General features: G+C 73.7%; 1 protein-coding gene across 2 annotated transcripts; it reads left to right on the top strand.

Moving 5' to 3' along the window:
• Positions 1-7: 7 nt before the first annotated feature.
• On the top strand, positions 8-27978 carry KCNH2 (potassium voltage-gated channel subfamily H member 2). Of its 2 annotated transcripts, XM_064445231.1 has the most exons (15): positions 8-221; positions 1017-1247; positions 8437-8601; positions 8761-9201; positions 10051-10265; positions 20683-21108; positions 21745-22132; positions 23429-23628; positions 23716-23968; positions 24081-24274; positions 24572-24671; positions 24744-25022; positions 25850-26036; positions 26150-26321; positions 26494-27978. In XM_064445231.1, the coding sequence occupies exons 1-15, from the start codon at positions 146-148 to the stop codon at positions 26686-26688; spliced, it is 3522 nt and encodes a 1173-aa protein (XP_064301301.1). In that variant the 5' UTR covers positions 8-145; the 3' UTR covers positions 26689-27978. The 2 variants fall into 2 exon arrangements, with proteins under 2 accessions (XP_064301301.1, XP_064301302.1); XM_064445232.1 differs by lacking the exon at positions 8-221 and having other exon boundaries at positions 1108-1219.
• The last annotated feature ends 10 nt before the right edge of the window (positions 27979-27988 follow it).

Here is a 27988-nt window from a genome sequence, read left to right as displayed (position 1 = left end):
CCTTCGCGCCCGCCCCGCGGCCCGCCGCCCCCCTGCCGGAGCCGCCCCGCCGGCGCCGTCCTTGGCTCAAGGGCAGCGGGGGGACCCCCCCGTGCCCCCCCGGGCCGCGCAGCGGGCGGCGGCGCTGCCCCATGGGCCGGGCAGCATGCCGGTGCGGCGGGGGCACGTCGCCCCCCAGAACACCTTCCTGGACACCATCATCCGCAAGTTCGAGGGGCAGAGTGAGTGGGGGCCGGGGCGGGGGCCGCGGGCGGGCTGGGGGTGACAGGGGCGCGCCTGGCTCCGGGGAGGCTTCGGGGTGCAGGTGACAAGCGCAGCCGGGTGGTGCCAGCGAGCCCCACCCCCAGGGGCCAGGGTCCCCAAGGGGTGCCGTGGGGTCCCCAAGGGGGAGTTGAGCGCTGGTAGCAATGGAGCCTCCGCCGCTGGCTCGGGTGCCGTGGCCGGAGCTCGGCCGGACGGGGGTCCCGGCCAGCCCGCGGCCTCCCCGACCGCCTGCAGCGGCAGCTGGTGTGCGGGCAGCGGGTGTTGGGTTGTGCTGTGCTGTGCGGGCAGCGGGTGTTGGGTTGTGCTGTGCTGTGCGGGCAGCGGGTGTTGGGTTGTGCTGCGCTGTGCGGGCAGCGGGGTTTTTTGGCAAGGAGACACTGTTTTCCCTGTGCTGGGGGCGGGGGGGAGGCCCAGTGCCATTCTGGGGTCAGGCCTGGAGCATCCCGGACGGGGGAGTGACGCGGGGGCGACACCACCCCGTGGGGCTGGGCTGTGGGGTGTCACCGTGCTGGGGGAAAGGCCACGTGCCGGGGGTGCCACGGCGGCGCCTTGGGGAGGGCTGCTCCCTGGGGGGCTGGGGTGGTGGGGGTGGTGGTGCCGGCTCACGGGGTGTCCCCCGCAGAGTGAGCGGGATGGCTGGGGGGTGTTTGGTCACGGGATGGATGGACGGATGGATGGACAAAGCGAAGCCTCCCAGTGGGGCACCGGGCTCGGGGTGGGGGGCACGGGGCTGACCTTCCCCTCTCCCCCAGGCCGCAAGTTCATCATCGCCAACGCCCGGGTGGAAAACTGCGCCGTGATCTACTGCAACGACGGCTTCTGCCAGCTGTGCGGGTACTCGCGGGCGGAGGTGATGCAGAAGCCCAGCACCTGCGACTTCCTCCATGGGCCCCGCACCCAGCGCGGCGCCGCGGCCCAGATCGCCCAGGCGCTGCTGGGCGCCGAGGAGCGCAAGGTGGAGATCTGCTTCTACCGCAAGGACGGTAGGGACCCGCGCCGCCGCGGCCGGCGGAGATTGACGGTTATTTGCACGGGGGTGAAGGAGGCCGTCCGTCACGGGCAGACAGACCCTTGAGTTAACGGCCTGCCGCGGCGGGCGGCCGTGCCGTGCCCATCCATCAGCCGCGCCGGGACGCGCCGTGGGTGGCACGCGGAGCTGGCGCGGGCGGGAGTATGTTCTGCCCCGCCGGCACTGCCGGGGGCCTGCAGCCCTCCCCGGCTGCCACGGCGGCTCCCAGCAGGGCGACGGTGCTGGGAAGCCATGTGCCGTGGGGCTGGGGCCTGCGTCGGGCGTCGTGGTGCCGCCGTCCCGGCGGGGGTGCCTGTGGGGGTCACTGGCCAGGCTGGGCACAGGGGCTGTGCTGCACCCCCCCCGTCTTGCTCCAGCGCTGCCGGTCCCGGGGACCCCCGCGCTGGGTGACTGTGCTGGCAGGCGGGTGCTGGTCCCCGCGGTGCCGCCCCGGTGCCGCCAGCCCCGTGTTGGCGGTGCTGGGGCTGCCCCACACCGTGGCCCCGCTGGCGTCTGCGCCAGGTGTCCCGGCTCTCGCGGCAGCTGTCTCTGGCTCTCGGCACACGGCCCCGGTTCCGGCGCGCAGAGTAAACAAAGCTGGTTCCCAGCTGCTGGCCCCGCACCGGCTCGGCGGGCAGCCGCCACGTGGAGCCGCACCGGCTTTGGCTCCCCGCTGCTGCGTGGCCTCCAGGGCTTGGGGTGCCGGGGGGCCCGGCGGGGGCCGGGGCGGCTGCCGAGGGCTCCACGGGCGGAGCTGGGGTGGGGGGAGCACGGGGGGGGACCCTGATCCCAGCCCCGGGCCTGTCCTGCCATGGCCGCCTGCGGCTGTGCGGTGCTGCCGGCGCAGGCGGGCGCTGCCGTGCCTGGCACCGCCGGGGCTGGGAGCCGGGGCCGTGGCAGCGGGTGGGCGCAGCTGGTGCCGGCGCACTTTGGACCCGTGCGCGGTGCCCAGGGCTGGCAGGGCGTGGGCAGGACATGGCGGCTCCCTCCTGGCAGGGCTTGATGAACCCTCGTTAGGGCTGCGCTAATTGCCCAGCCCTTCGTTTGCTGGCTGGCGCGTGCCAGCAGCCGGGCGCCAGGCGTGTGCTCCTGCCCCGGCCCTCGCCGGGGTCGCCGGCTGCCGTGCTCCCGGGCCCCATCCGTGCTGGCTCCCAGCTCCCTGGGCTCCATGCCTCTGGCCCATTGGCGCAGGCGAGAGGAGCCGGCACCCCCTCGGAGGGGAGCCTGGGGGTGCCCCTGTGGGTGCTCTGCCCTCCGCTCCTCGCTCCCAGCCGGGGTGGGACGAGATACCATGGGGGGAGAGGGTGGGAATGGGCTCGGTGTCCTGGAGCCCCTCTCCCTGGGCTCTGACGGGGAGTCTCCCCAGGCTCATGCTCCCGCAGCCCCCCCAGCACTAAGCCTGGGGGTCCGGGCTCCCAGGGCAGTCCTGCAGCAGGATGCCCCAGTCCCTCCCAGCTGCCCTCTGCAAGCAGCGCGGGGGCTCCCAGCACCCTGCCAGCCTCATCCCGGTGCTGCTGTGGGACCCATGGGGAGGCAGGTTGCGGGGGCCTGGGGGTCATGGGGGGAGCCCAGTCCAGGGCCTGGCTTGGGGATGGGGCTTCCCCTCCCCGTGGGGGCACCCGGGGGCGTGCGGGGGCACCCCGGGGCGTGCGGCAGCGGGTGCTGGCAGGGACGGCTGGTGCTGCGGCAGCGCTGCCCGTGCCGTGTCCCTGGGGAGTGCGGTGCTTCCGATGGGATATTTATAGGCAGCAGCAGCGGGTGCGTGCGGTGGCCGGGGAGCTGCTCCTTAACCTGTCCCTGCCGCGGCCGGGGACTCCCCAGGCGGGGGGGGCTCAGTGGGGACCCCGCTGCCCTCGCCCGTGGGGCCGGGGAGAGGGGAGGAGCGGCGTTGGAGGCTGTGGGGTGCTCGGGACCCGGGGTCCCCAGGGTTCCCACCTACTGCCCCGCACCCGGCCCCGCGCTGCACCTGGGGACCCCGAGCGCCTGGACCCCAGCAGCCACCACGGGGTGGGGACCCCTCTGCCACCAGCTCTGGCCTCGCACTTGGGCCAGCTCCAGCGTGGCTCCGGCACGTCCCTGGTGCAGCTGCCATCGCTCGTCCCTTCATCACGGTCATGCTGTGGCGCTGAACCCCCCCTCCTCCACCCCGGCAGCCCCCCACCACCAAGCCCCCGTCGCGGTGCTTGGCCGTCCCGTCCCGTCCTGGCCTTGGGCTGCGGTTGTGCCGCGTGCGGTGGTGCCGCGCCGCGGGAGCCGGCTGGGCCCCGCTGCGTCGCCAGCCGCTGCTGCAGCCATTAGTTTTGAGCGACGTTGTTTATACAGCCCCGGCGCTGCCGGGGACGCCGGAAGGTCGCGGCAGCTGCGGGGGAGCCGTGTCCCTGCGGGGACGGCCTTGGGCTCGCCGGGGCAGCCGCTGCCGTGTGGCACCACGTCTGCAGCGGGGAGGGGGCTGGAGCCCGGCTGCGCCCCCAGCACCACCGATGGATGGCCTTCGGGGTTACCGTAGTCGGGCGGCTGCGGCGCGCGCCCTCGGCTGCCGGCACGGGCTGGGAGCTGGGTGGAGGGTGCGAAGGAGAGGGGTCAGGCCCCCCAACCCCGCTCGCCTGGCAAGAGCTGGCACGTTTGGGTGCAGGCGCTCCCCCCGGCCCGGCCGAACCCCACCACGGCACCGCGCCGGCGAGGAGCGCTGGCACACCGCAGCTCCCGCCGGCGCTGCCTGGACAAGGTCGCGCCCTCGCTGCGGCGCGGGAGCCAGGCTGGGCGCCGGCGGCCTCGGCCTTGCGGTGGCGGCGGGCAGCGTGCCAGCGCCGGCGTGGGGTGCCCCATGCCCGGGGCAGCGTGGGACGGGCATCCCGGCAGGGTTCACGTGGGGGAGCGGTGGCGTGGCCGGGGCGCCTGCGCCCGGCTGGCCCTCGTGTCGCAGCACCGGGGTGCCGAGTTGGGGGGTCCCCGCGGCACGGTGGGGGCTGCGCAGCCAGGTGTGCGCAGCAGGGAGGGGTGCGCGGTGAGGTCTAAGCTGTGCCGTGGGGTGCCTGGTGTGGGGGTGCAGGGTGTGGTGTGGGGGTGCAGGGTGAGGGGGTGTAGCGTGCGGTGCAGGGGGCGGACAGTGTGGTGCAGGGTGTGGGACTGCACGGTGCGGTGTGGGGGTGCAGGACAGGGTGTGGGGGTGCAGGGTGTGGGGGTGTAGGGTGCGGCGCGGGGGGGTGCACAGCGTGGTTCAGGGTATGGGGGTGCAGGGTGCGGTGTGGGGGTGCAGGACAGGGTGTGGGGGTGCAGGGTGTGGGGGTGTAGGGTGCGGCGCGGGGGGGTGCACAGCGTGATTCAGAATGTGGGGGTGCAGGGTGTGGGGGTGCAGGGTGCGGTGTGGGGGTGCAGGGTGTGGGGGTGTAGGGTGCGGCGCGGGGGGGTGCACAGCGTGGTTCAGGGTATGGGGGTGCAGGGTGCAGTGTGGGGGTGCAGGACAGGGTGTGGGGCTGCAGGGTGTGGGGGTGTAGGGTGCGGTGCGGGGGAGCGCACAGCGTGGTTCAGGGTATGGGGGTGCAGGGTGCAGTGTGGGGGTGCAGGACAGGGTGTGGGGGTGCATGATGTGGGGGTGCAGGGTGTGGGGATGCACGGCACGGTGTGGGGGGGCACACGGCATGGTGCAGGGTGTGGGGGTGCAGGGTGCGGTGGGGTGCATGACGTGGTGCAGGGTAGGCTGCAGGGTGTGGGGGTGCAGGGCAGGTGTGGGGTGCAGGGCAGTGTGTGGGGTTGCAGGGTGCAGTTTGGGGGGCAGGGTGTGGGGGTACAGGGTGTGGTGGGGTGCACAGCGTGGTGCAGGGCAGGCTGCAGGGCATGGGGTACAGGGCAGGGGGTGGGGGGCACAGGGTGCGGTGTGGGGGGCCACAGGGCGTGGTGCAGGGTGCAGACCAGGCTGTAGGGCATGGGGGTGCAGGGTGAGGTGCAGGATGTGGGGGTGCAGAGCCTGGGGTGCACCGCGTGGCACTGTGTGCGGTGCATGACGTGCTGTGGGGTGCCTGGTGTTGGGGAGCGGGGTGCAGTGTGGGGTGCGGGGGTGCGGGGTGCGTGCTGTTGGGGTGCATTGTGTGTGGTGTGGGGGTGCAGGGTGGGTGGGGTGGTAGGGCTGTGGGGGACAGGGGGGTGCTGGGGGTGCGGTGTGGGCGGGAATGGAGTGTGTGGGGTTCATGGGGGTGTGGATGGGTTTGGGGTGCAGGTCTGGGAGTGTGTGGGTGCACCCTGAGCAGGGGGTCTGGCCCCATGCAGCCCCCTACCCCCCATGGGGCACATTCCGTCCCCATTGCTCATGGCCAGGCTCCCCAAGTCCGGGGGGGGGGGTGGTGTAGGGGGTGCAGGAGCCCCCAGTCCTGCTGTTGCGGGTCCTGGCACGGGGGGGTGGGGGGCCGTGGGGATGATGTGCGTGGGGCTACGGGGAGTCTGGGTGGGGGGAGGGGGAGGGGGGGGCTGTGGGTGGGTGGTACCGCGCTGCAGGCGTGGGGAGGGGGCCAGTGTTTCAGTGCCCCGAGTCCCGCACCCCACCAGGGCGTCCCCCATCCCCGCTGCAGCCCAAAACAGCCCCGTCCCCGCAGGTCCCCCGCGCCCCGTTTGGCGGCCCCACGGGCGGCAGCCCGGCGGCGGGGGCGGTGGCCGTAGGGGCCGGCCCGGGACCCCGCGGTGCGTGGCGTGGCGGGGCCGCCCCACGGCGCCGGCAGCCGCTGCCCACAGCCATATTTAGGCATAAAGCCGGCGCGGCGGCGGCGGTGCCGAGGGCCGCGGCCCCCGAGCTCGGCGCAAGGCCGGGGCGGCGGCTGGGGGGGGTCCCCTCCGCGACCGGGGGGCGGCCGAGGCCCCGGCTGCCCATGGGGGCCCCCCGCATCCCCCGGCCCGCGTGGGGCGGGGGTCCGCGCGCCTGCAGCCCCGGCGGGGCGGGGGCCGTGGCACCCTGACCCCGCGCCCGGAGGCGCCGCCGGCAGCGAGGTGAGGCCCGCGCGTGCCCGGCGCGGGGGTCCCGCCGCGGCCCCCGCCCCACGGCCGGACCCCAGGGGATGGGGCAGCCGCGGGTGGGAGGGCGGGGGGCTGGCGCGTGCGCCGGCAGCCCGGGGGGGACCAGGGGGATCAGGATTTCCCACGGGAGCCGGGTGCCAGGTGGGCGAGGATGAAGCAAAGCCGCCGCCGGCGCGGCGTGGCCGTGTGTCGGTGCCGCTAATCCCCCCGCGGGAGGCGCCCAGCCGGGGACCCCCGCTACGGCCGGTGCCGTGCCGGGGCGGTGCCGAGCCGTGCCGAGCCGCGCCGTGCCGGGGCGGTGCCGAGCCGTGCCGTGCCGGGCCGAGCCGAGCCGTGCCGTGCCGGGCCGTGCCGAGCCGAGCCGAGCCGAGCCGAGCCGAGCCGTGCCGAGCCGAGCCGAGCCGAGCCGTGCCGAGCCGTGCCGTGCCGTGCCGAGCCGTGCCGAGCCGTGCCGTGCCGTGCCGAGCCGTGCCGAGCCGTGCCGAGCCGAGCCGTGCCGTGCCGTGCCGAGCCGTGCCGGGCCGTGCCGAGCCGAGCCGTGCCGAGCCGTGCCGAGCCGTGCCGAGCCGAGCCGAGCCGTGCCGAGCCGAGCCGAGCCGAGCCGTGCCGTGCCGAGCCGAGCCGTGCCGAGCCGAGCCGAGCCGAGCCGAGCCGTGCCGAGCCGTGCCGAGCCGTGCCGTGCCGAGCCGTGCCGAGCCGTGCCGTGCCGAGCCGAGCCGAGCCGAGCCGTGCCGAGCCGAGCCGTGCCGAGCCGTGCCGAGCCGTGCCGAGCCGTGCCGTGCCGAGCCGTGCCGGGGCGGTGCCGAGCCGAGCCGAGCCGTGCCGAGCCGTGCCGTGCCGAGCCGTGCCGAGCCGTGCCGTGCCGAGCCGAGCCGAGCCGAGCCGTGCCGAGCCGTGCCGAGCCGTGCCGTGCCGTGCCGTGCCGTGCCGAGCCGTGCCGAGCCGTGCCGTGCCGAGCCGTGCCGAGCCGAGCCGAGCCGTGCCGAGCCGTGCCGTGCCGCGCCGCGCCGAGCCGTGCCGAGCCGTGCCGTGCCGAGCCGTGCCGAGCCGTGCCGTGCCGAGCCGAGCCGTGCCGAGCCGTGCCGTGCCGAGCCGTGCCGTGCCGTGCCGAGCCGTGCCGCGCCGTGCCGTGCCGAGCCGTACCGAGCCGTGCCGAGCCGTGCCGAGCCGTGCCGAGCCGAGCCGTGCCGAGCCGTGCCGTGCCGAGCCGTGCCGTGCCGTGCCGAGCCGTGCCGCACCGTGCCGTGCCGTGCCGAGCCATGCCGAGCCGTGCCGAGCCGTGCCGCACGCCTCCGGCGCCGCTGGACCCCTGCCCACGGCCCCACGTGCGGGCAGGGATTCCCCACGCGGGGCTGGGGATGGTGCCGGTGCCGGTGCCAGCTGGCGGCCGCCGTGCCGGGCTCCCCGGCTGCCGGGCCCGCTGCCAGTGTGGGGGACGCCGTGCGGGGGTGCAGCGGGGGCTGTAGCTTGGGGGAGGGGGGGTGTGTGGGAAGCACGGGGGTGATCCAGCACCCCGGCATCACGCCCTCGTCACCCCCGCCCCGCGTCCTGCAGCACCACTGTGGGTGCTGGGGAGGGGCTGCAGATGCTGCGTGTAAGGGGGCTGCAAAGACCCACGCCCCCCGAAAGCCCCTGGTGTGGACGGGGACCCCCTCAGGGCAAGGAGAGGATACCCCATGCTGCCCCCCGGCACCCCCGCACTGCTCCCCGGCCCAGCTGCGCTCCCAGCTGTGGCAGCAGGGTTAGCGCTGCAGCTGTTAACAAGTCCTGAGCGGCTTAAGCCTGGCCTGGCGCCCTGCCTGCCCCCAGCGCCGCCCCCCCAATGGCCCCCGCAGCCCCCCCACCCGCTCTGCACTGTCCCGGGCTATTTTGAGGGGTGCAAGGGAAATGAGGTCCCTCCCACCCTTGTGTGCCTCAGTTTCCCCCGTGATGCAGCTGCCGCGGGGCTGGTACCCTGCTGAGTCAGCAAGTTCCTGCTGCCCGGGGTGGGGGGCAGGAGGGGGTGCCCAGCAGGGACAGGGGGCAGGAGGGGATGACCAGCATGGGGTGGGGGGCAGGAGGGGGTACTCAGCAGGTACGGGGGCTGGGACAGGGGGCAGGACGGGGTGCCCAGCAGGGACAGGGGGCAGTGCTGCCCTAGTGCTGAGCCCCCCTCCCCACAGGCAGCTGCTTCCTGTGCCTGGTGGACGTGGTGCCGGTGAAGAACGAGGATGGGGCCGTCATCATGTTCATCCTGAACTTCGAGGTGGTGATGGAGAAGGAGCGCCTGGGCTCGCCTGACAAGGACACCAACCACTGGGTCACCCCCGCCAACTGGTTCCCCGCAGGTAGGGCCAGCACCAGGGCTGCCGGGACCCCTGCTCCTGCAGACCCTGTGCCCCGGGGGCCGGGCGCTGCTGAAAGCACCCTGCCATGTGGCACGTGGCGAGGGCAGTGGGCGGTGGGTTTGGTGAGCGGCCCCCGACCCTGCCCCTTCCTCCGTCCAGGGCGCAGCAAATCGTTCAGGCTGAAGCTGCCGGCGCTGCTGGCGCTGGCGGGCAGCAAGCAGTCGCTGCCGCAGGAGCCGCCTGACGCCGTCGTCGTGGACTTCTCCAAGCAGAGCAGCGAGTCCGGCCCCGAGGAGGCCACCTCCTCGCTGGAGCCCAGCTGCCCGGGGGGGGCCCAGCCCGAGGACCAGGCGGCGCTGATGGGGGACGGACCCCCCGAGCCGCCCGTCACCCACTCCTCGCCGCGCGCCGACCGCCTGGCCCTGCACCCCGCCTTCTCCAACTGCAGCCTGGCGCGGAGCCGCTCCCGCGAGAGCGTCCACAGCGTGCGCCGCGCCTCCTCCGTCGACGACATCGAGACCATGAAGGGCGAGGGCGACAAGCGCTGCCACAGCCGCCACGCCAGCACCGGCGCCAGCATGCACCGTGGCTCCAGCACCGGTACGGCGCCGCCGGCGCGCCGCGGGCTTCGCACGCACCAGTGCCGGCACACGCCGCTGCGCGCCCCGGCACAGCGTGTGGCCGCGGGGTGAAGTCGTTAGTGCCGGCAGCTCGTTAGGGCCAGGGCCGCCTCCTGGTGCGCAGGTGCCAGCCGCAGCCGGAGGGAGCTGCCGGTGGCTCGGCAGCGGGGCCGGTGCGGGCCGCGGTGGCACCCGTCAATGTCAGGCTCCTCATCGCTGTAATGCTCTGTGCTGCCGGCAGCTCCGGTGCCTGGCAGGACCCCGCCTTGGCCGGTGTGGGGTGGGCTGGGGCAGCCCTGACCCCCCTGCATGGCACCGAGCCCCCCCACGCCTGGTGGGAACCCACGGCTGCCTCGGTGCGGCTGCTCTGCCCGGTGCTCGTCCCCTGCCCAGCTGCGCTGAGCGGGGCCCGGGGGCTCAGCCCCCCAGCCCGTCCCAGGTGGGGGCTCACATGCATCTCCCCCGGCAGCGCCCAGCCCCACCTGCCGCAGCCCCCTGCCCCTTGGCAGTGCCGGAGCTGGCAGCAATCACCTCATTACCCCCGATCCTGCCAAGTGCATTCGGGAAGGGGAAGATAATTATGTTAACGGGAAACGATAACAAGCTGGCGGGTCACGGTTCCACAGCGCCTGACTGGGGGGGTGCCCCACCCCGGGGCTCGCCGCTCCCCTCCCCTGCCATGGGACCCCCTGCCCTGGGGCTCCCTGCTCCCCTTACCTGCCATGGGACCCACACCCTGGGGCTCCCTGCTCCCCACCCCTGCCATGGGACCCCCACCCCGGGGGACAGAGGGCTGTGGCCCCCCGGTGGTGACAGTCCCCCTGCCCAGGGGCCATGAACAACGTCCGGAGCGCCCTGCTGAACTCCACCTCCGACTCGGACCTGATGCGCTACCGGGCCATCAGCAAGATCCCCCAGATCACCCTCAACTTCGTAGACTTCAAGGCGGACGCCTTCCTGGCCGTGCCGCCTGGCGAGAAGGAGATCATCGCCCCCACCAAGCTGAAGGACCGCACGCACAACGTCACCGAGAAGGTCACCCAGGTGAGCCCACGGGCGCCCACCCGGCCGACGGAGGGGGCTGGGCAGCGCTCAGGGCATGGCCAGAGCCCGAGGATGGAGCTTGCAGGGAGGTGCCGGAGCTTGTGGGATGGTGCTGCAGCGTGCGGGGAGGTGCTGGAGCTCACAGGGAGGTGCTGGAGCTCACAGGGAGGTGCTGGAGCTTGTGGGATGGTGCTGCAGCGTGCGGGGAGGTGCTGGAGCTCACAGGGAGGTGCTGGAGCTCATAGGGTGACACTGGAGCATGCAAGGAGGTGCTGGAGCTCGTAGGGTGATGCTGGAGCGTGCAGGATGATGCCAGAGCACACAGGGAGGTGCTGGAGCTCACCGGAGGATGCTTGGAGCTCGCAGGGCGATGCTGGAGCATGCAGGGCCATGCTGGAGCTTGCAGGGAGGGGCTGTGAGGGGCTGGGGGCTGCCGGAGGGAGCTGAGGGCTCGAGCAGGGCATGCTGGGGCGGCTGTGAGGTGCGGGCTGTCGCCGGCTGTCCTGGGTGGCCATTGTCCCCCACCCTCTGGGATCGGGAGGGTCCCTGTTGCTCCCCTTGGGGGACCAGCGGGGTGGTCCCGGCCGCAGTACTGCCGGTGCTGGGGCGTGGGGATGGGTGCCGTGGTGCGGTGGCACGTGGCCAGGCTGAACCCCACGTGGCACGTAGGGTCCCTGGGGGGTTCCCAGTGGGGAGCGTGGGGCAGGCACCCCTCCGGCCTGGGGGATCCCTCGGCCCTGGCTCCGTCCCAGCGTGGGTGCAAGCTCCGGTGTCGTGGCAGGCTGCCCCATGCCACCAGCTCTCCATGGCTCGCCGTGCCCGGGGCGCCGGGGGGCCGGCGGTGGCGGCTAATCCTTGGCACGTTGTGTAACTGCCATCTGGCTGCAGGGAGCAGGCGGCTGCTGCTTAATTACACCCTGATTCTGGCTCCAGCTAATGAATTGAAAGCTGCCGGGGGGCTGGTGGGCTCCCAGGACCCCCGGTTGTCCCTGTGGGGAGGGATGCCCTGGTGGGCTTGGGGGTGAGGCAGAGGGGACAGGGAGAGGGCCGTCCCCTCTGCCTCACCCCAAAGCCCCAGGGCAGGCCCACACTCTTGCTTCTCCCTGGGGACCCTGGCAGCTGCCCGGGTGCATCTGCCTGTGCTCCATGTCCCTGAGCAGCTCCCCGTCTGCTCGCACATGTGAGGGGGGCCCATTTGGGTCCCCCCAACTCCCACTGGGAGCTCCCAGCCCTGCTGCTGGGGCTCCTCTCCTGGGAGTGCTGGGATGGGCACCCAGCCCCGCTCCACTCACTGGGTGCTGGATCAGCCGTGGGACCTTCTGTGGGGTGGGGGACCCTGGCCCCGCAGGCTGAGCCCCCCCCAAACCCCTCTCCCCACCCCTTGCAATGCGCCGGCTGGCCTTCCCCGTTGCTCTCCAGCACGCTAACGAGCGAAGCATCCTGATTGCCTTTGCTGTGTAATTAATTCCGATGCTGTGGCGGCCGCTGCTGTGCGGGCAGGCAGCTGCCTGCACCGAGCCGTGGTCCTTCCCTCCTGCCCATAACCGCCACGGCCACGCTGCCCCGGGGACGCGGCTGCCCTCGCCACGCTGGCCCTGCCCCACGGCGCCGGGGGGCTCAGCCGTACCCCGGCCTTGTGGGGGTGCCCGGCATGGGAGCACCCACCGCCTCCCTGGGACAGGATGGGGGTCCCCACCAAGGCACCCGGTGCACCCCTGCCGTGGCTGGACCGGGGCAGAGCCAGGGGACACCGGGTGCCGGCGTGGTGGACCGTGTGCCGGTGTGGCACGGGAAGCGGGCGGGCGTGGGGATGGCCACGGTGCTCAGGACCCTGCGAGCGGGTTGTGGGGCGGCCCCGGCTCGGGCATGGCGAGGCACTGGGTGGGCCGGGGCTTCCAGGCAGCAGCTCCGTGAATCATCCGCAGTGCCGGCAGCCAAAGGAGCCCTCCCGCCGCCCGCTCCCGCGGCTCCCATCAAGGTCACCGTGCTCTGGGGCCTGACGGCTGGGCCCGGCGAGCCGCGCTGCCCCAGCCCGTCGCGGACGGGGATGGGGACGGCGCTTGGCACGGCCGGTGCCGGGCGGCGCGGCTGGGGAGGCGCGAGGCCCTGCTGCTGCATGGGGAGAAGCAGAGGTGCCAGCGATGGATGCTGCGGCATCCCGGTGGCTCACGGCAGCACTGGGGGACCTCCAGCCTGGGCTGGCAGGGACCCCTGCCCGTGGCGCAGCAGGATGGTGCTGGGACTGGGTGCTGCCAGCACCGGCCTGGCCGTGACCGACCCGGACGGGAGCTGGTCTCCAGCATGGTGTGGTGGTGGAGCACGTGTCTGGGGAGCAGGGCCCACTGTGGGGGGCCTCGGCCCCACTCAGGCTGGTGGGTGCCCCGCAGTGGTGCAGGCCAAGAGGGGGGTCCACCAGGACCTGCTGCTGTTGATGGGAGGTGTAAGGGGGGGGGCGGCACGTGGAAGCCCCCACTTGATGGAGCAGGTCCCGCCAAGCCCTGGCCTCGCTGGCATCCGTGGGCGAGGATGCCGCAGCCCGGGGTCACCCCTCCGGCGGGGCCTGCGGGCAGAGGCGCGGGCAGGCACAGCGGGGTCTGGCTGCCAGCGCTGGGCAGCGGCCAGGGACATGGGGAGCTGGTGATGCTGTGAATCAGCGTGGATGGCCTGCGGCAGCCCCAGAGCCCCTGCGGCCAGCACAGCCCCCTCCCCAGCCCTCTCCCCGTCCCTGTCCCTGGGGCGCTAGCCCCGTGGGGCTCGGGGGTCCCTGGGGGTCTGCAGGCAGCAGCTGCCAGGCTTGGGGCGGGCACGGGGCTCAGAGGGCTGGCAGCCGGCTGCGGGGGACCCCAGGGAGTCCCCCCCCCGTGCCTCAGTTTCCCCGCGGGGGGTGTTCTCGGTCCCTCCCCGCGGCGTGACGGGCCCGGGGGGGGTGGGGGGGCGGGGAGCGGGACCGGCGGAGGCGGGCGGCGGCGGCGGGGGGGGTTGGGGGGGGCGCCCGCCCCGCTCCATCTGCCGCCAGCTCGGGGCAGCGCCGGGCTGGGCCGGGCTCGGCTGGGCTGGGCTCGGGCGGGCCGGGATGGGGGGCGGCGGGGGGCCGTCGCGGGTCTTCCCCTGCTGAGCGCGACCATGGCCCCGCCGCGGCGCGACAGCGGCGACCGCCCCGACGGGGACCGCAAGAGCGGCCGCGTCCGCCGCGCCGTCCGCATCTCCAGCCTGGTGGCGCAGGAGGTACGGGGGTGGCCGGGGGGGGGTCCCGGGGCGGGGAGGGGGGGTCCCGGGGCGGGGGGGGGTCCCTTCCGCTGTGCCCGCCCCGAGCCGCCCCGCGCCCCGACGGCACCGGCTGCCCCGGGCTGCGCCGCCCCGGGACCCCCCCCCCCACTCCCGGAGCTCCCCCCCCCCGACACCGGAGCGCCCCTGCGGAGCCCGCCTCTCCGACCCCCGGACCCACCCGACCCCCGGAGCCCCCCCCACTCCCAGAGCCCCTCCCGACCCCGGAGCACCCCTCCGAAGCCCGCCCACCAACTCCCGGAGCCCCCACCCAATCCCGGAGCCTCCACCCCTCATTCCTGGAGCCCCCCTTCGGACGTCCGGAGTCCTCCGACTCCCGGAGCCCCCCGACTCCCGGAGCCCCCCGACCCCCAGAGTCCCCCCCTCCATAGTCCCGGAGCCCCGACCCCGGAGCCCCCCCCAGAGCCTCCCACTCCGACCCCAGAGCCCCCCCGACATCCGGCCCCGCAGCTCTGCCGTGAGCGGAGGGTTGTGGCGGGGGCGGCCGGCCGGCCGTGCCCCCCTCCTCCCCGCGGAGGGAACGGGCCCCCGGGGTCGTCCCGCCGCGAGTGGGCCTGGGGTCCCGGGGCCGTTCCCACGCTGGGCCGGAGCCCCCCGGGGCGGCGTAGCCAGGAGGGATGGGCCGGGGTGGGGGGGTTGGGGAGAGCGGGGTCTGCACATCCCGGGGGTCCGCGGCCGGTGGGGCCAGAGAGCCGGGAGCCGCATCGGCTGGGCTCTGGCCAAAGGCCGTGGGTGCCGTGAGCCAGCGCAGCGGGGGGCATCACCCACCCACGGGCACCCAGTGCCCACCCGGTGCCGTGACCGGGCCCGGCTGTGTCCGGCTGCGCCGCGGCGGTTGTTGCGTAGTTGTGGCCGAGGCCGTGGCGTGGCGAGGGGGTGTCGTCGGTCGGCGAGGTGCCGGGGCGGCCACGGCGGCTGCGGTGTCCCCAGAGCGCGGTGCCGTGGCTGGCCCATCGACGGCAGCTTGCGGGGCGTGGGGCTGGCGTGGGTCAGCGCCGCGGATGCTCGGTGCCTGCGTCAGCGGGTGGGGGTCGGGTGTTGGGGCGGGCACGCCGCCCCGCGGGGACGTCACCCCGTCACAGGGCTCGTCACCCCACCCCACCGCAGGTGCCACAGGGTGTTGGTGCTGCCGCCGTGCTGTCGGCAGCGGGGTGCCTGCGTCGCCTCCCGGCCCGGGGTGGCCACCCGTCCCCGGCGTCCATGTCGGGGGGTGCCGAGGGAGCCGCGCCGCTTAATGCTGTGAGTACTGGACACCGCCAACGTGGGGACAGTCGGGTGTCGGGGTGTCCCCTCTGCCGCAGCGCCTACCGCGCACCCTGCCAGGGCGGCCGGGGGTCTCTGCGGGCAGCTGTGCCGGTGCCTCGCCGACGGCCGGTGCCTGCTATGGCACAGGGTGTGTTGGGTGATGCCAACACCAGCACCTGCGAGGGTGACGGGGTGCCCCGGCTGGTGTTGGGCGCCTGTGCTGGCTGTGGGGCCCCCTCGGCACCGCGGGCTGTGGGTGTCCTGCTTTGGGTGCCCCTGGCGGTGCCGCGTACCCCACCAACGCTGGCGCCGGTGCTGCCGGCGTTGGGCAGCTCTACCGCGTTTGGTGGTGCGTGGTACGGGGGTCAGTGCGCGGTGGGTGGTGGTGTCCCGGGGGGTGCTGGAAACCTGCTGGTGGGCGGTTCCTGGGTGGGTGTTGGGTGTCTGCCGCTACCGGTGCTGGGTGCGGGTGTTGGTGTGGTACCTGGACAGGTGTTGGGTGTGTGCCGGTGTTGGGTGACCATGTGGGTGTTGGGTATCTGCTGGCGCAGGGGTTGGGTACCTGCTGGTGCTGGGTGTTGGTGTCAGCGCTGGCACGTGGGTGCCCGTGTGGGTGTTTGGTCCCGGTGTGGGTGCTGGGCATCTGTTTCCGGGTGTCTGTCGGTGCGGGTGTTGGGGGTCCATGGGTTTTTGTGGGGGGGTCGGGTCTGTCCTTGGGGCCGGGGGTGCTGCTGTGTCAGTGCCCACCTGGTCTCAGCACTGGGCGGTTTCGCCATGGGTGTGCAGTGTCACCGCGAATGCCGGGGTCAGCACAGGCCTGGCAGCACTGCGGGCAGCGGGCTGCCGGTGTGGGGGGTGTCGGGGTGTCAGGGGACAGCCCCCGGCCGCGGGTCGGGGTATTTCTGGCAGCGAGGGAGCTGCGCCCCGTGGGCGCGGGTGTCTGGGTCGCGGCAGGTGCCGCACCGGGTGTCTCCGGGTGTGCGGGCTGGGTGTCGGGTGCCAGTGTCACAGCAGGTGTCGGTGTACGTGTCACCACGAGCGCGAGGTGCCGCGTGCCTGCGCCGGGGCGGTGTACGTGTCACCGCGTGTCGGCACCGCCGATATCTGTGTCACGGTGACTGATAGGTGGTGTGTCGCCGCGAGCGGTCCCGCTGCCTATCGGCATCGCCGGCGTGGCACTGTGCCCTGCCGGGCCGGCGCGGCTGCCCACGGCCGAGGGGTGCCGGGATGTCACCGCGTGTCAGCCCTGGCTGAGGGTCTGCGCCCGCCGGGGAGGGGGCGGGTGCTGCTGTGGTGGGTGCGGGTCTGCGGTGGGGCGGGGCACCGGCATGCGTGGCTGTGCCCACTGGAGCTGTGCATTGCACAGGGGGCTGTCCCCACAGCTGGGGGTGTTCGGGGGGGCTGGGTTCCATTCCCACGGCTGGGGGGGCTTGGGAGGGCGTGTCCCCTGCACTGGTGCAGCAGTGGGGGGTGCCCCAGGTGCGGTCCCCCCAGATACAGCACTGGGGGGTGTCCCCGGGCTGATGCAGCTGTGTGACATCTGGGGACAGGGCAGGGGGTTCAGAGCCCATCAGGGTGCTGGGGGTCCCTGGCTGCACCTGGCACTGGGAGGGGTGGGGGCTGGCAGGGGCAGGTAGGAGTGCTGGGGCTGCCCCCCCAGTCCGTGCAGCCCTGGGGGCTCCAGGGGCTGCCCCAGGGGCCTGGGGGTCCCCAGGGATGGGACAGGGCTGTGTTGGAGGGGCTGGCGGGGTGCTGGGGGGTGTATATGAGGGGAGTGATGGGGTGGGGGTGTATCCATGGGAGGGGGGCTTGTCTGTGGGGCTGATGGCACCTGTCCTCCCTCGCCCTCCAGCTGTCTGTTCTCAGCTGCCTGCAGGGCTGGGGGTCACCTGCGTGGATCCTGGTGGGATGTGGGCGCAGGGTCTGTGCAGCCCCTGGGGGTCCGGGTGGTTGACCCGCGCCGGGGTTCAGCTGTGCCCCAGCGGTGGTGGGGGGTCCATGGGGGTCTGGGGGCTGCCCCTATGCATGGCCAGGCCCCCAGCCCGGACGCTGTGCTGAGGGGCCGGGGGCGGCAGAAGCAGGGATGGTGCTGGTGGGGGGGGAGCGGGGGCCCCGGGCGGGGGGGGGGGCGGGGGCCCTGGGGGGGGCAGCATGCGGCCCTGCGGGGGCCCGGGGCTGCTGCCGCGCTGCAGGCAGGGATTTGTCCCAATTTGGCGCGGCAGCTGGGTTAATTTTAGAGGCAGGAGCCGCCTGGTTGCTGGAGCCGCCCCCCCCCCGGCCCCCCGGCTTCCCCCCGCCCCCCCCGCCCCAGCTAAAAATGGAGCCGGGTTGGCAGAGCTGCAGCTTAAAGGGGCAGCTGGGATGGGGCCGCCACGGGCTCCCGGGACCCCCACGGGGACCCCACCTGCCATGCGGGGCGCTGGAGCTCAGGGGGGGTCTGCCTTATGGTACCTGCGCCCGCACTGTACCCGTGTCCCCGTGGAACCCCGACCCCCGGTGTCCCCGTGAGACCCTGACTCCGTGTCCTGCAGCATCCTCACCACCTGTGGCCCCCCCCGTGACCCCACAGTACCCGTGACCTCATGTGCCCCCGTGGCAGCATGACCCCATGTGCCCCTGTGGCACCAGTCACCCCCCTGTCCGGGGTGGGGCGGTGGGTGTGGGACACACAGGGGTTGCTCGGGGCGCAGCCCCCCGGGATGGGCCATACGAATTGCCCCCATGCTGTTTTGGCGTGCAGCCCCCCCCTCCCCGCGGTGCTGGCGGTGCCAGGACCACCCACCGCCGTGCCGCATGCGTGGCCTCGTCCCACCCCGTCCTGCGGCACGTGGGGACGCGGGCGCCCGCGGGAAACCCCTGCGCGTGGGTGGCAGCGGGTGAGTCAGGGCCGACGGGATCCACGGCGCATCCCCGGTGCCGCCACCGCGCCCACATGGCTCTTCCCACAGCGCCGCGACGCTTTGCTGCGCTCAGCCCCGGGACCGCACCCACCCCGTGAGGCTGCCGAGGCCAGTGGGGCCTGGGGATGGGGTGACAGAGGGCACGTGTCCCCCCGGGGACGTCGCCTGCTGCCCCGTGTCCCGAGGTGGGGGTGGCAGCAGCCGTGGCCGGGATGGTTTGGCTGAGCCGGTAGAGCGGGAGCGGCGTTCCCCGGCCCACGCGCAGGTGTACGAGTGCTGGCGGCGTGTTCATGCCGTGGTGGCGGCGTGCTCACGGCATGCTCGTGGCGTGCTCTGGCGTGTGCGCGCGCCACGAGGTCCCGCTCACCGCCGCGGGGCTGGGCCGTGTCCCCGTGATGCCAGGTGCAGGTGCCGGCACCAGCGCGGTGCCCGGCCGGCCGAAGGGCTGCCGATGGGGTCGGGACGTGCCGCACCGCGTGCCGTGCTGGGACAGCTGCCGCCTGGGCTCGCCGCCTGCCCCACTGCCCGCGGTCACCCGTGGCACCGAGCCACGCCAAGACCTGTGGCGTGCCACCACGTGCCGCGCCACGCCAGGCCGCCGGGCACCCCGAGTGTCGGAGGGGTTAAGGGGCGGGCGAGGGCCGGCCGGGGGGGGCACAGCCCTCCCTGTGGCTGCGGGAGCGGGGCAGGCTGGGAAAAATTTCCGCCCCAATAATTTTCCTCTCGGCTGCCGGTGGTGCGTGGCTCCCGCCGCGCCGCCGCTCTCGCCTCCCGCCAACGCCAACCCGCCGAGGGGTGCCCGGCTGCCACGCTCGGCCAGGCCGGAGGGGCGAGGGGTGCTGTCGGGGGCGGTGGGATGGGCGCGGGGACCACCGGCTGGGGTTCGTGCCCCCGGTGCCCGCGGGGCAGCCCGTGGGCCGGCGGCGGGGGGTAAGTGCCGCCGGCGCGCCATGGGCCGGGCCCAGCCCCGCGGGTGGCCGTGAGGATGCTGGCGTCGCTCCTGCAGCTGCTCCAGGAGTTGCCGGGCCCCCCCGCCGCGCCCCCCCGGGCCGGAGCAGGACCCATGCCCGGCATCTCCCTCTGCGGCACCTGCCTGTGCCTTGACGGCGACAGCGCCCGCGCCGTGGGGCAGAGCCAGGAGGAGAAGGTACCGGTACCCCCGCTCCCCCGCCGGGCCCCGGCAGTGCCGCAGCCGGTGCGGTGGCCGGGCAGCCCCCCGGGGCAGGGGGTCCGGAGTGGCCGTGCTTGAGGGGCTGCTCTGGGGAGGGGCGGTGGGTGCCGCCGCGCGGGAGACAGGAGGCTCCGGGCGCCGTGCCCACGCCGGGGGACCTGTGTCCTGGTGGTGGCCGCGGGTGGGCTCGGGCTCCTTCTCCCCCCGGCTGCCACCGGCCCTGGGTTTCGGGCGGTTACGTAAAGCCGCCTCTCGCTCTGTCGCTGGCTCGGCACGCACCCATGGGTGGCACAGCTCGGGGACCCCTCCCCAGAGCCTCGGGAGCGCTGCACCCCCCGGGGCTGGGGGGCTGGATGGTGGCATGGCTGGGAGCGCAGGGAGGGACCCCCGGGGCCCCGCTCCCAGGCTGCGCCCCCTCGGCCGCGCAGGGCTGTGCCGGTGTCCTGCTCCGCCGTGACGCGGGGCTACGGCGGGGTTGGCATCGTCCCCGCCCTGGGGGTACCCGGGGGTCTGCGCGGAGCTGCTGCAGGTGGCCGGTGGCCCCGGGGCTGCCGGAGCCCCGCAGCCGCTGCGAGCGGGCACCGTGGGGCCGGTGCCGTGCCCAGCCTGGCTCTGCTCTGTGGGGCTGCCCCTACCCGGCACCCTCTCCCCACGCAGGGCCCCGCTGCCCCACAGCACCCGTTCGCCCGGTCCCTATTTATAGCCGGTGCCCCCCGCCCCGCGGCCGGTACATCTAATCCCCGTGCCAGGCGGCCGGGACGGACGGACAGACGGACGCAGCTGCCGGGGCACGGCCGTGCCCGCCGCGGTCAGGCTGTGCGTGAGCGTGCACATACGTGTGTGTGTGTTTGTGCACGCGTGTGCGCGGCAGGGACGGGGTGGGCAGCGGCCCTGTGGGGAGCGGGAGGGCTGGGCTGGGGCTGGCGGCAGTGCTGGGAGCAGGGACGTGCCTGGGGGCAGCCAAGGCAGCGCCTGGGGGGGGCTGTGGCCCCCGTATGCAAATGTCCTCATTTCCGTGGGTGCTGCCTGCCCACCCCTGCCTGGGGAAGGCGGGGAGGGGGCTTGCAGCAGGCAGAGTCCTGCCAAGGCTCGGGGAGCTCCCTGCACCTCGCTGCACCCCACTGCACCCCCGCTGCACCCACTGCAGGGGTCCCACTCCCTGACCCGGGCAGGGACCCAGCTGGGAGCAGCCCGCGCCCCACAGCCCAGCCCCACGGCGCGTGGGGGCGGCAGGGGCTCCGTGGCACTCACCCCCAGCTGGCCTGGCACGGGGACGGGCTGGGGCGGCCGTGCCAGCAGCGGCTGCGTCACCGCGTGCCGGGGGGCTGCCGGGCCCGCTTCGGCAGCAGCCGTGCCAGGGGTCCCGCCGGAGCAGGGCTCGGCACGGCTGGGGACCCCGGGCAGAGCTCTGGGGCGGCTGCTGCCACTTTGGGGGTGGCGTGGGGTGGGGGCACACGGGCCGGGGGTGCGGGGAAGCGTCTTGGCCGAGGGCCACGTCGTGTCTGGGTGGGGAGGCGCAAGTGTGTCTGTGGGGCAGGAGGGGGCTTGCGGGGTGGCTCTGCGGTGTGGGGTGCCTTTTAACCAGCCATGCCTGCCAGCCACCCCCTCCCAGCACCCCTCATCGCCAGCTCCGGGGTCCCACTGCGCCCCAGAGCATCCTCAGGCCACTGGGACCTGCCGGAGCAGCCCCCAGCCCAGGGATGCTCTGCCTGTGGCCGGTGGGGGCAGCCCCTGCTCGGGGACGGGGGGGCTCAGCCCCACGGGGCAGTGGGGGGTGGGGAGATGCAGGAGCTGAGCCCCCTGCCCCCGCACCCAGGTGCTGTCACTGGGCGCCGACGTCCTCCCGGAGTACAAGCTGCAGGCGCCGCGCATCCACAAATGGACCATCCTGCACTACAGCCCCTTCAAGGCGGTGTGGGACTGGCTCATCCTGCTGCTGGTCATCTACACGGCCATCTTCACCCCCTACTCGGCCGCCTTCCTGCTCAACGACCAGGAGCAGGTCCAGCGCCACAACTGCGGCTACTCCTGCAGCCCCCTCAACGTGGTCGACCTCATCGTCGACATCATGTTCATCATCGACATCCTCATCAACTTCCGCACCACCTACGTCAACTCCAACGAGGAGGTGGTCAGCCACCCCGCCAAGATCGCCATCCACTACTTCAAGGGCTGGTTCCTCATCGACATGGTCGCCGCCATCCCCTTCGACCTGCTCATCTTCGGCTCCGGCTCTGAGGAGGTACCCGACGCGCCGCCGCGGTGCCGGGGTGCCGGGCCGGCACTGGCTGCGCCGTGCCCTGGCTGGGCTGGGTGCTGTTTCGGGACTGGGTCCTCATGCAGGGCGATGCCCGGGGGTCCCACACGTGCCCCCAGGCTGTGGCTGGGTGCCCGCGGTGCCGCCGGTGGGTGCCGGGGCGGTGGGTGCCGGGGCGGGCGCTGGCAGCACGTGGCGCTGAGCGCAGGTGTGGGCAAATCTGGCCCTGGCCCTGGGGGACCCCCCCCACCCCAGCACCGGGGTCTGCAGGCGGGCTTAACTGCTTCCCTGCCACGTGCCTCTGTGGGACCCCCCAGCACCAGGGGGTCTTTGCCCCGGGGCAGGGGGCGGGCTGGGGGCACCTGAGCCCAAAGTGGGGAGAGGGGCTGGGGCGTGCGTGGTGGGGGCTGGCGCGGGGTTCAGGGGCAGGATGGGCCCCCTCACCCTGCGCTGGGAGGGGCTGGGGGTGCCCAGACAGGGGAGCAGCAGGAGGGCTGGGCCCGTGCCGGCGGGGGGGGCTCTGCCCGGGGAGGGCTCAGCGGGGCTGCCCTTGCCTGCGGGGGTTGGGGCAGGGACACCCCCACCCCTCGGTGATCCCTCGGGCCCCCCCCTCCCCTGCAGACCACCACCCTGATCGGGCTGCTGAAGACGGCGCGGCTGCTGCGGCTCGTGCGGGTGGCCCGCAAGCTGGACCGCTACTCGGAGTACGGGGCGGCCGTGCTCTTCCTCCTGATGTGCACCTTCGCCCTCATCGCCCACTGGCTGGCCTGCATCTGGTATGCCATCGGCAACGTGGAGGAGCAGAGCATCGGCTGGCTCCACTCGCTGGGCGACCAGATCGGCAAGCCCCTCAACGCCAGCAACCCCCTCTACGGCCCCACCATCAAGGACAAGTACGTCACCGCGCTCTACTTCACCTTCAGCAGCCTGACCAGCGTCGGCTTCGGCAACGTCTCCCCCAACACCAACTCCGAGAAGATCTTCTCCATCTGCGTCATGCTCATCGGCTGTGAGTGCCCCGGCGCGGGGCCCGCGGGGGGCTGCCCTGCCCCCCCCGCCGGGGGGCTGCGGGGGCGCTGGGCGCGGGTGTACCGGGGTGCGGGTGTGCGGGTGGGTGTGTGCAGGTGGGTGTGCGGGTGTGCATCTGGGTGTGCGGGTGGGTGTGCGGGTGGGTGTGTGCAGGTGGGTGTGCGGGTGCGCCTGTGTGCGGGTGTGCATCTGGGTGTGCGGGTGGGTGTGCGGGTGTGCATCTGGGTGTGCAGGTGGGTGTGCGGGTGTGCATCTGGGTGTGCGGGTGGGTGTACTTGTGGGTGTGCAGGTGGGTGTGCAGGTGTGCCTGTGTGCATGCAGGTGTACCTGTGTGCATCTGGGTGTGCTTGTGAGCACATGCGTGTGTCCGTGTGGGTGTGCAGGTGTGCGTCTGGGTGTGCGGGTGGGCACGCAGGTGTGCATGTGGGCGTACTTGTGTGATCTGGATGTGCGGGTGTGCGCCCGGGGGTGTGGGTGGGTGTGCGGGTGGGCCTCTGGGTGTGCAGGTGAGCGGGTGGGTGTACCTGTGTGCGTGTGGGTATGCGGGTGTGCATGTGTGCGTGTGGGTGTGCATGTGTGTACCTGTATGTGGGTGTGCAGGTGGGTGTGCGGGTGTACCTGTGTGCAGGTATACCTGTGTGTGGGTGTACTTGTGTGGAGGTGTACCTGTGTGTGGGTGGGTGTAGCTGTGTGCATGCGGGTGTAGCTGTGTGCATCTGGGTGTGCGGGTGTGTGCCTGGGTGTGCGTGTGGGTGTACCTGTGTGCCTCTGGGTGTAGCTGTGTGCCTCTGGGTGTGCAGGTGAGCGGGTGGGCGTACCTGTGTGCGTGTGGGTATGCCAGTGTGCATGTGTGCGGGTGTGCACGTGGGTGAGCTTGTGGGTGTACGTGCATGTGTGTGTGCGAGCATGCGAGCACGTATACGTGTGACAGACCACGCACACGCACGTGGGTGTGAGCGCGCACATGCGTGAGCACCCGCCGCTGTGCCTGTGCGCGTGAGTGTGCCCGCGTGAGCGTGCGACGGAGCCGGAGCACGTCCAGGAGACAGCTCTGCCTGTGCTCCGGCCGGCCGCGCACGGCCCCGCGAGCTCGCTGGGCTGCCGCGGGGGACGCGGGCGCACGGCGGGGCTGTGGGGGCTCACGCGCGCGTGCGGGGCTGCCGGGGTGGGGGGTGGTGGGGGGGGGTGGTCACGTCGGCGGGGACAGGCACCCTGCCGTGGGTCGGGGGGGGGAGCGGCGCCGGTGCCCCCCCTCACGCCGCTCGCCCCGCCGCAGCCCTGATGTACGCCAGCATCTTCGGGAACGTGTCGGCCATCATCCAGCGCCTGTACTCGGGCACCGCGCGCTACCACACGCAGATGCTGCGCGTCCGCGAGTTCATCCGCTTCCACCAGATCCCCAACCCGCTGCGCCAGCGCCTGGAGGAGTACTTCCAGCACGCCTGGTCCTACACCAACGGCATCGACATGAACGCGGTGAGCGCACGGCCGCGGACCCCCTCGCAGCCCCCCACCACCCCCCCCCCCGGCCGCCCGCCGTGACCCCGCCGCCGTGTCCCGCAGGTGCTGAAGGGCTTCCCCGAGTGCCTGCAGGCAGACATCTGCCTGCACCTGAACCGCAGCCTGCTGCAGAACTGCAAGCCCTTCAAGGGGGCCACCAAGGGCTGCCTGCGCGCCCTGGCCATGAAGTTCAAGACCACGCACGCCCCCCCCGGGGACACGCTGGTGCACGCCGGGGACGTCCTCACCGCCCTCTACTTCATCTCCCGCGGCTCCATCGAGATCCTGCGCGGGGACGTGGTGGTGGCCATCCTGGGTGAGACCCCGGGGGACCCCCCTCCAGCCCTGGGCGCAGCTGTGCCACCCCTGCCGTGCCCCAAGGGCTGACCACCCCTCCCTTTGCCGCCGCCCCCCCCCCCCCCCCCCAGGGAAGAACGACATTTTCGGGGAGCCGCTGAACCTGTACGCGCGGCCGGGGAAGTCCAACGCGGACGTGCGGGCACTGACCTACTGCGACTTGCACAAGATCCACCGCGAGGACCTGCTGGAGGTGCTGGACATGTACCCCGAGTTCTCCGACCACTTCTGGTCCAGCCTGGAGATCACCTTCAACCTGCGCGATGTGAGGGGCTGCGGCGGGGGGCGCGGGCGGGCGGGGAGGGGGGTGAGGCCAAGGAAGCTGGGGGGCCTGGCACGGGGGATGGTTAGGGATGGGGGACGGTCACCCCAGGATGCCCACCAGCATCGCCTGGCTGGCAGGGGGGCACCACACTGAAAGCCCCGCCAGCATCACCCCCGCTCCGTCACTGGCACCACGCGCTGCCTGGGCAGCTTTCCTGCTGCCCCCCCCGTCCCCGCCGGCTCAGGGCAGGGGGTCTGGCAGCCCCCCCCCAGACTCAGCACCCCCTCCTCCCCGCAGACCAACATGATCCCCGGCTCCCCGGGCAGCGACGAGCGGGACAGCGGCTTCAACCGCCTGCGAAAGCGCAAGCTCTCCTTCCGTCGGCGCACGGAGAAAGGTGGGTCTGGGGGTCCGGGGCGGGGCCTGGGCCCATCGGGGCCGTGGTGACCCAGGGTCTGTCCCCCCGCAGACGCCGCCAACGCCGGGGAGCTGCGGAGCGGGCAGAAGGCGCTGCGGCCGGGCAGGAGCTGCCAGGCGCCCGGGGCCCCGCGCGGGCCGGCCGAGTGGGAGCCCTGCCACTCCAGCTCGCCCTCCAGCTCGCCCTCCAGCGAAGAGGACGAGCCCCCCGCGCCCGGGCCGGGGGCCGCCACGCTCTCCCCCTTCCGCAGCGCCCGCCCGGGCAGCGAGGCGCCCGTGCCCGCCGAAGCCGAGGAGCGCAAGGGCAGCGACATGTGCAACCCCCTCTCAGGTGGGGACAAGGGGGGCTCGGGGTGGGGGGGGGTCCTCCCTTCCTCCTTTCCCTGCTCAGGGTTCTGCAGACCCCCCCGGTGGCTCCTGAACCCCCATCCCGGTAGCTCCATCTGCCACCCAGATCCCGATCCCGTGACCTGCACCTTCCCCTGCACCCCTTCTGCCTTTGCATCCCCGTGGAGCCCTCGTGCCCGCTGGGCTGCATCGCCCTTCGCACCCCCCATTGCATCCCCCATCGCATCCCCCATCGCACCCCCCATCGCATCCCCCATCGCACCCCCCATTGCACCCCCCTTCGCATCCCCCATCGCACCCCCCATCGCACCCCCCATCGCACCCCCCTTCGCATCCCCCATCGCACCCCCCATTGCACCCCCCTTCGCATCCCCCATCGCACCCCCCATTGCATCCCCCATCGCAGCCCCCTTCGCACCCCCCATCGCATCCCCCATCACACCCCCCTTCGCATCCCCCATTGCACCCCCCATTGCACCCCCATCGCACCCCCCATCGCACCCCCATCGCACCCCCCATCGCACCCCCCATCGCACCCCCCATCGCACCCCCCATCGCACCCCCATCGCACCCCCCATCGCACCCCCCATTGCACCCCCCATCGCACCCCCATCGCACCCCCCATCGCACCCCCCATCGCACCCCCATCGCACCCCCCATCGCACCCCTCATCGCACCCCCCATTGCACCCCCCATCGCATCCCCCATCGCACCCCCCCATCGCATCCCCCTTCACATCCCTGCTCCCTGCCCGCTGGGAGACCCTAAGGGCGCTGATGTTTCCCCCCCACCACCTCCTTGCCCTTACAGGAGCCTTCTCGGGGGTCTCCAACATCTTCAGCTTCTGGGGGGAGAGCCGGGGGCGGCAGTACCAGGAGCTGCCGCGCTGCACCATCCCGGCTCACGCCGCCCTCAACATCCCGCTGCCGTCCATGAGCCGCCGCCAGCGCTCCGAGGTGGAGACGCGCCTCGACCTGCTCCAGAAGCAGCTCAACAGGTACCTTGGGGGGGCTCGGGGAGGGGGGGGCGACTTGGGGGGGCTCCCATGGGACCGTGCTGCCCCGCAGCGTGCCGTGCCCCGCACACGCCCCGACGCGTGTCTGTCCGCAGGCTGGAGACCCGCATGGCCGCGGACATCAGCTCCATCATGCAGCTGCTGCAGCGTCAGGCCACGCTGGTGCCGCCCGCCTACAGCACGGTGTCGTCCCCCCACCAGCCCCCCGGCCCCCCGTGTCCGCTGCAGCCCGTCCTCCCCATCACCCCCATCCAGCCGCTCTCTCAGGTGAGCACAGCCCGGTCCCCGGACCCCCACGTTTGGGGAAGCCCCTCTCCTGTGCCCCACCACCCCGTCTTCCAGCCCCGCTGCCCACCGGTGCAGCCCGGAGGGGGGGTGGGTGCCGCACCGAGACCCCTCTCCTGCCCGCAGCGTGGCGGTGACGCCTTCGCTCCCGCAGGTTCCCAGCTACCCGGTGCCGCTGGAGCTGCCGCACGCCCCGGACCCCCGCAACGAGCCGCCCCCGCCGCCGGACGTGGTGCTGCTGGTGGAGCCGGCGGCCGCCCCGCCGCGACGCCTCTCCCTGCCCGGACAGCTGGCCGCCGCGCCGGACACACAGACGCTGCATAGACACTGCTCCGACCCCGGGAGTTAATGGGCAGGGCAGGGACGGGGCCGGGACCCCCGGCGCGACGGGACGCGGGACCCCCGTCCCCAGGACGCTGGCCGGGCCGGTGGGCTCCAGGCCGCCGTCCCCCACGGACAATCCCTCCCGCCGCCGGCAGCCCGCGGGGGGGGCGGCGGGAGCCCCTCGGCACCCCCACGTTAGCTGGCCTAACACGGGGGGCCAAGCCCCCCGCCTCGCCGCCGCGCCGGCGCTTCCAGGGCTCGGCTGGCAGGACTGTCAGACGTGTGCTGCTCTTCGCCTCCCCTTCCTCCTCCTCCTCCTCCTCCCTGTAGTGCCACAGCGGGCACGGCCCCACAGCCCCTTCCCCAGGCAGACCCCCCGGCCGGCCGGGGCCGCGCTGCCCCCTGGCCAGAGCCCACCCCGGGGACGCTGGGGCCGGCAGCACGACGGGGGGGAGTGGGGTGGGGGTGGGGGCTGCGAGGGGTGTGCACACGTGTGTGTGCGTGTGTCACGCGTGTTCCGATGTGCTGCGGGTCTGCCCGCCTGCACTCGCCCTGTCTGTGTGTGCGTGTGTGTGCGCGCACGTGTGTGTGTGCGCGCACGTGTGTGTGCGCGCATGTGTGTGTGTGCGCGCACGTGTGTGTGCGTGTGTACTCGTGTCCAGCGCCCCGGGGCGCTGCGTGTGTCTTCGGGCGGGGGGTCCTGCTGTGCCAGGACACCCATGCTGCTCTCTCGGGACAGACAGACAGGCTGTGTCCGTGCGTGCATGTATGTTGACCCCAGCCGTGCTTCCTGCCCGCCGTGGCGTGCGTGTGCATGCACGTGCGTGTGCGCTGAGCCGCGGCGGAGGCGTGGGGTGGGTGCGTGGACCCCCCCCCCCCCCCATGCCGTGTCCCCATGCTCACCTGGCTGCGGGTGGCCCGGCAGCGCTGTGTGTCTGGGGGTGCCCCCCTCGCCAGCCACCGGTGCCCCCCACATCCCCCCAGCCTCCCCCTGCCCAGCTGGTGGGACGGGGGAGCACACCCCCACCACAGCATTGTCCCAGCCTGCGGAGCCACCCCGCGCACAGGGAGGGGGTCGCCCTTGCGGGGAAGGGGCGTGGGCAGGGCCAGGGGCTGTGGGGCTGCTGCCCACCCACCCGCTCGCCCACCCACCCACCCGCTCGCCCGCCGGCTCCCGGTAGCGTGTGCCGTGTTCGTGCCGTCGTCCCGTAGCCGGGCGCCGCGTGTGCCCGACCTGCCGTTTCACACAGCCCTGCATGTCGCCTTCCGCGGTAGGTGCCCCCCGTCGCCCCCCTCCCCAATAAACCGGACAGACACCCCGGCTC

The sequence above is a fragment of the Phalacrocorax carbo genome, chromosome 2 (genome assembly GCF_963921805.1).
Source record: "Phalacrocorax carbo chromosome 2, bPhaCar2.1, whole genome shotgun sequence".
Taxonomy (NCBI): Eukaryota; Metazoa; Chordata; class Aves; order Suliformes; family Phalacrocoracidae; genus Phalacrocorax; species Phalacrocorax carbo.
This window is presented reverse-complemented; position numbering and strand designations above follow the sequence as displayed.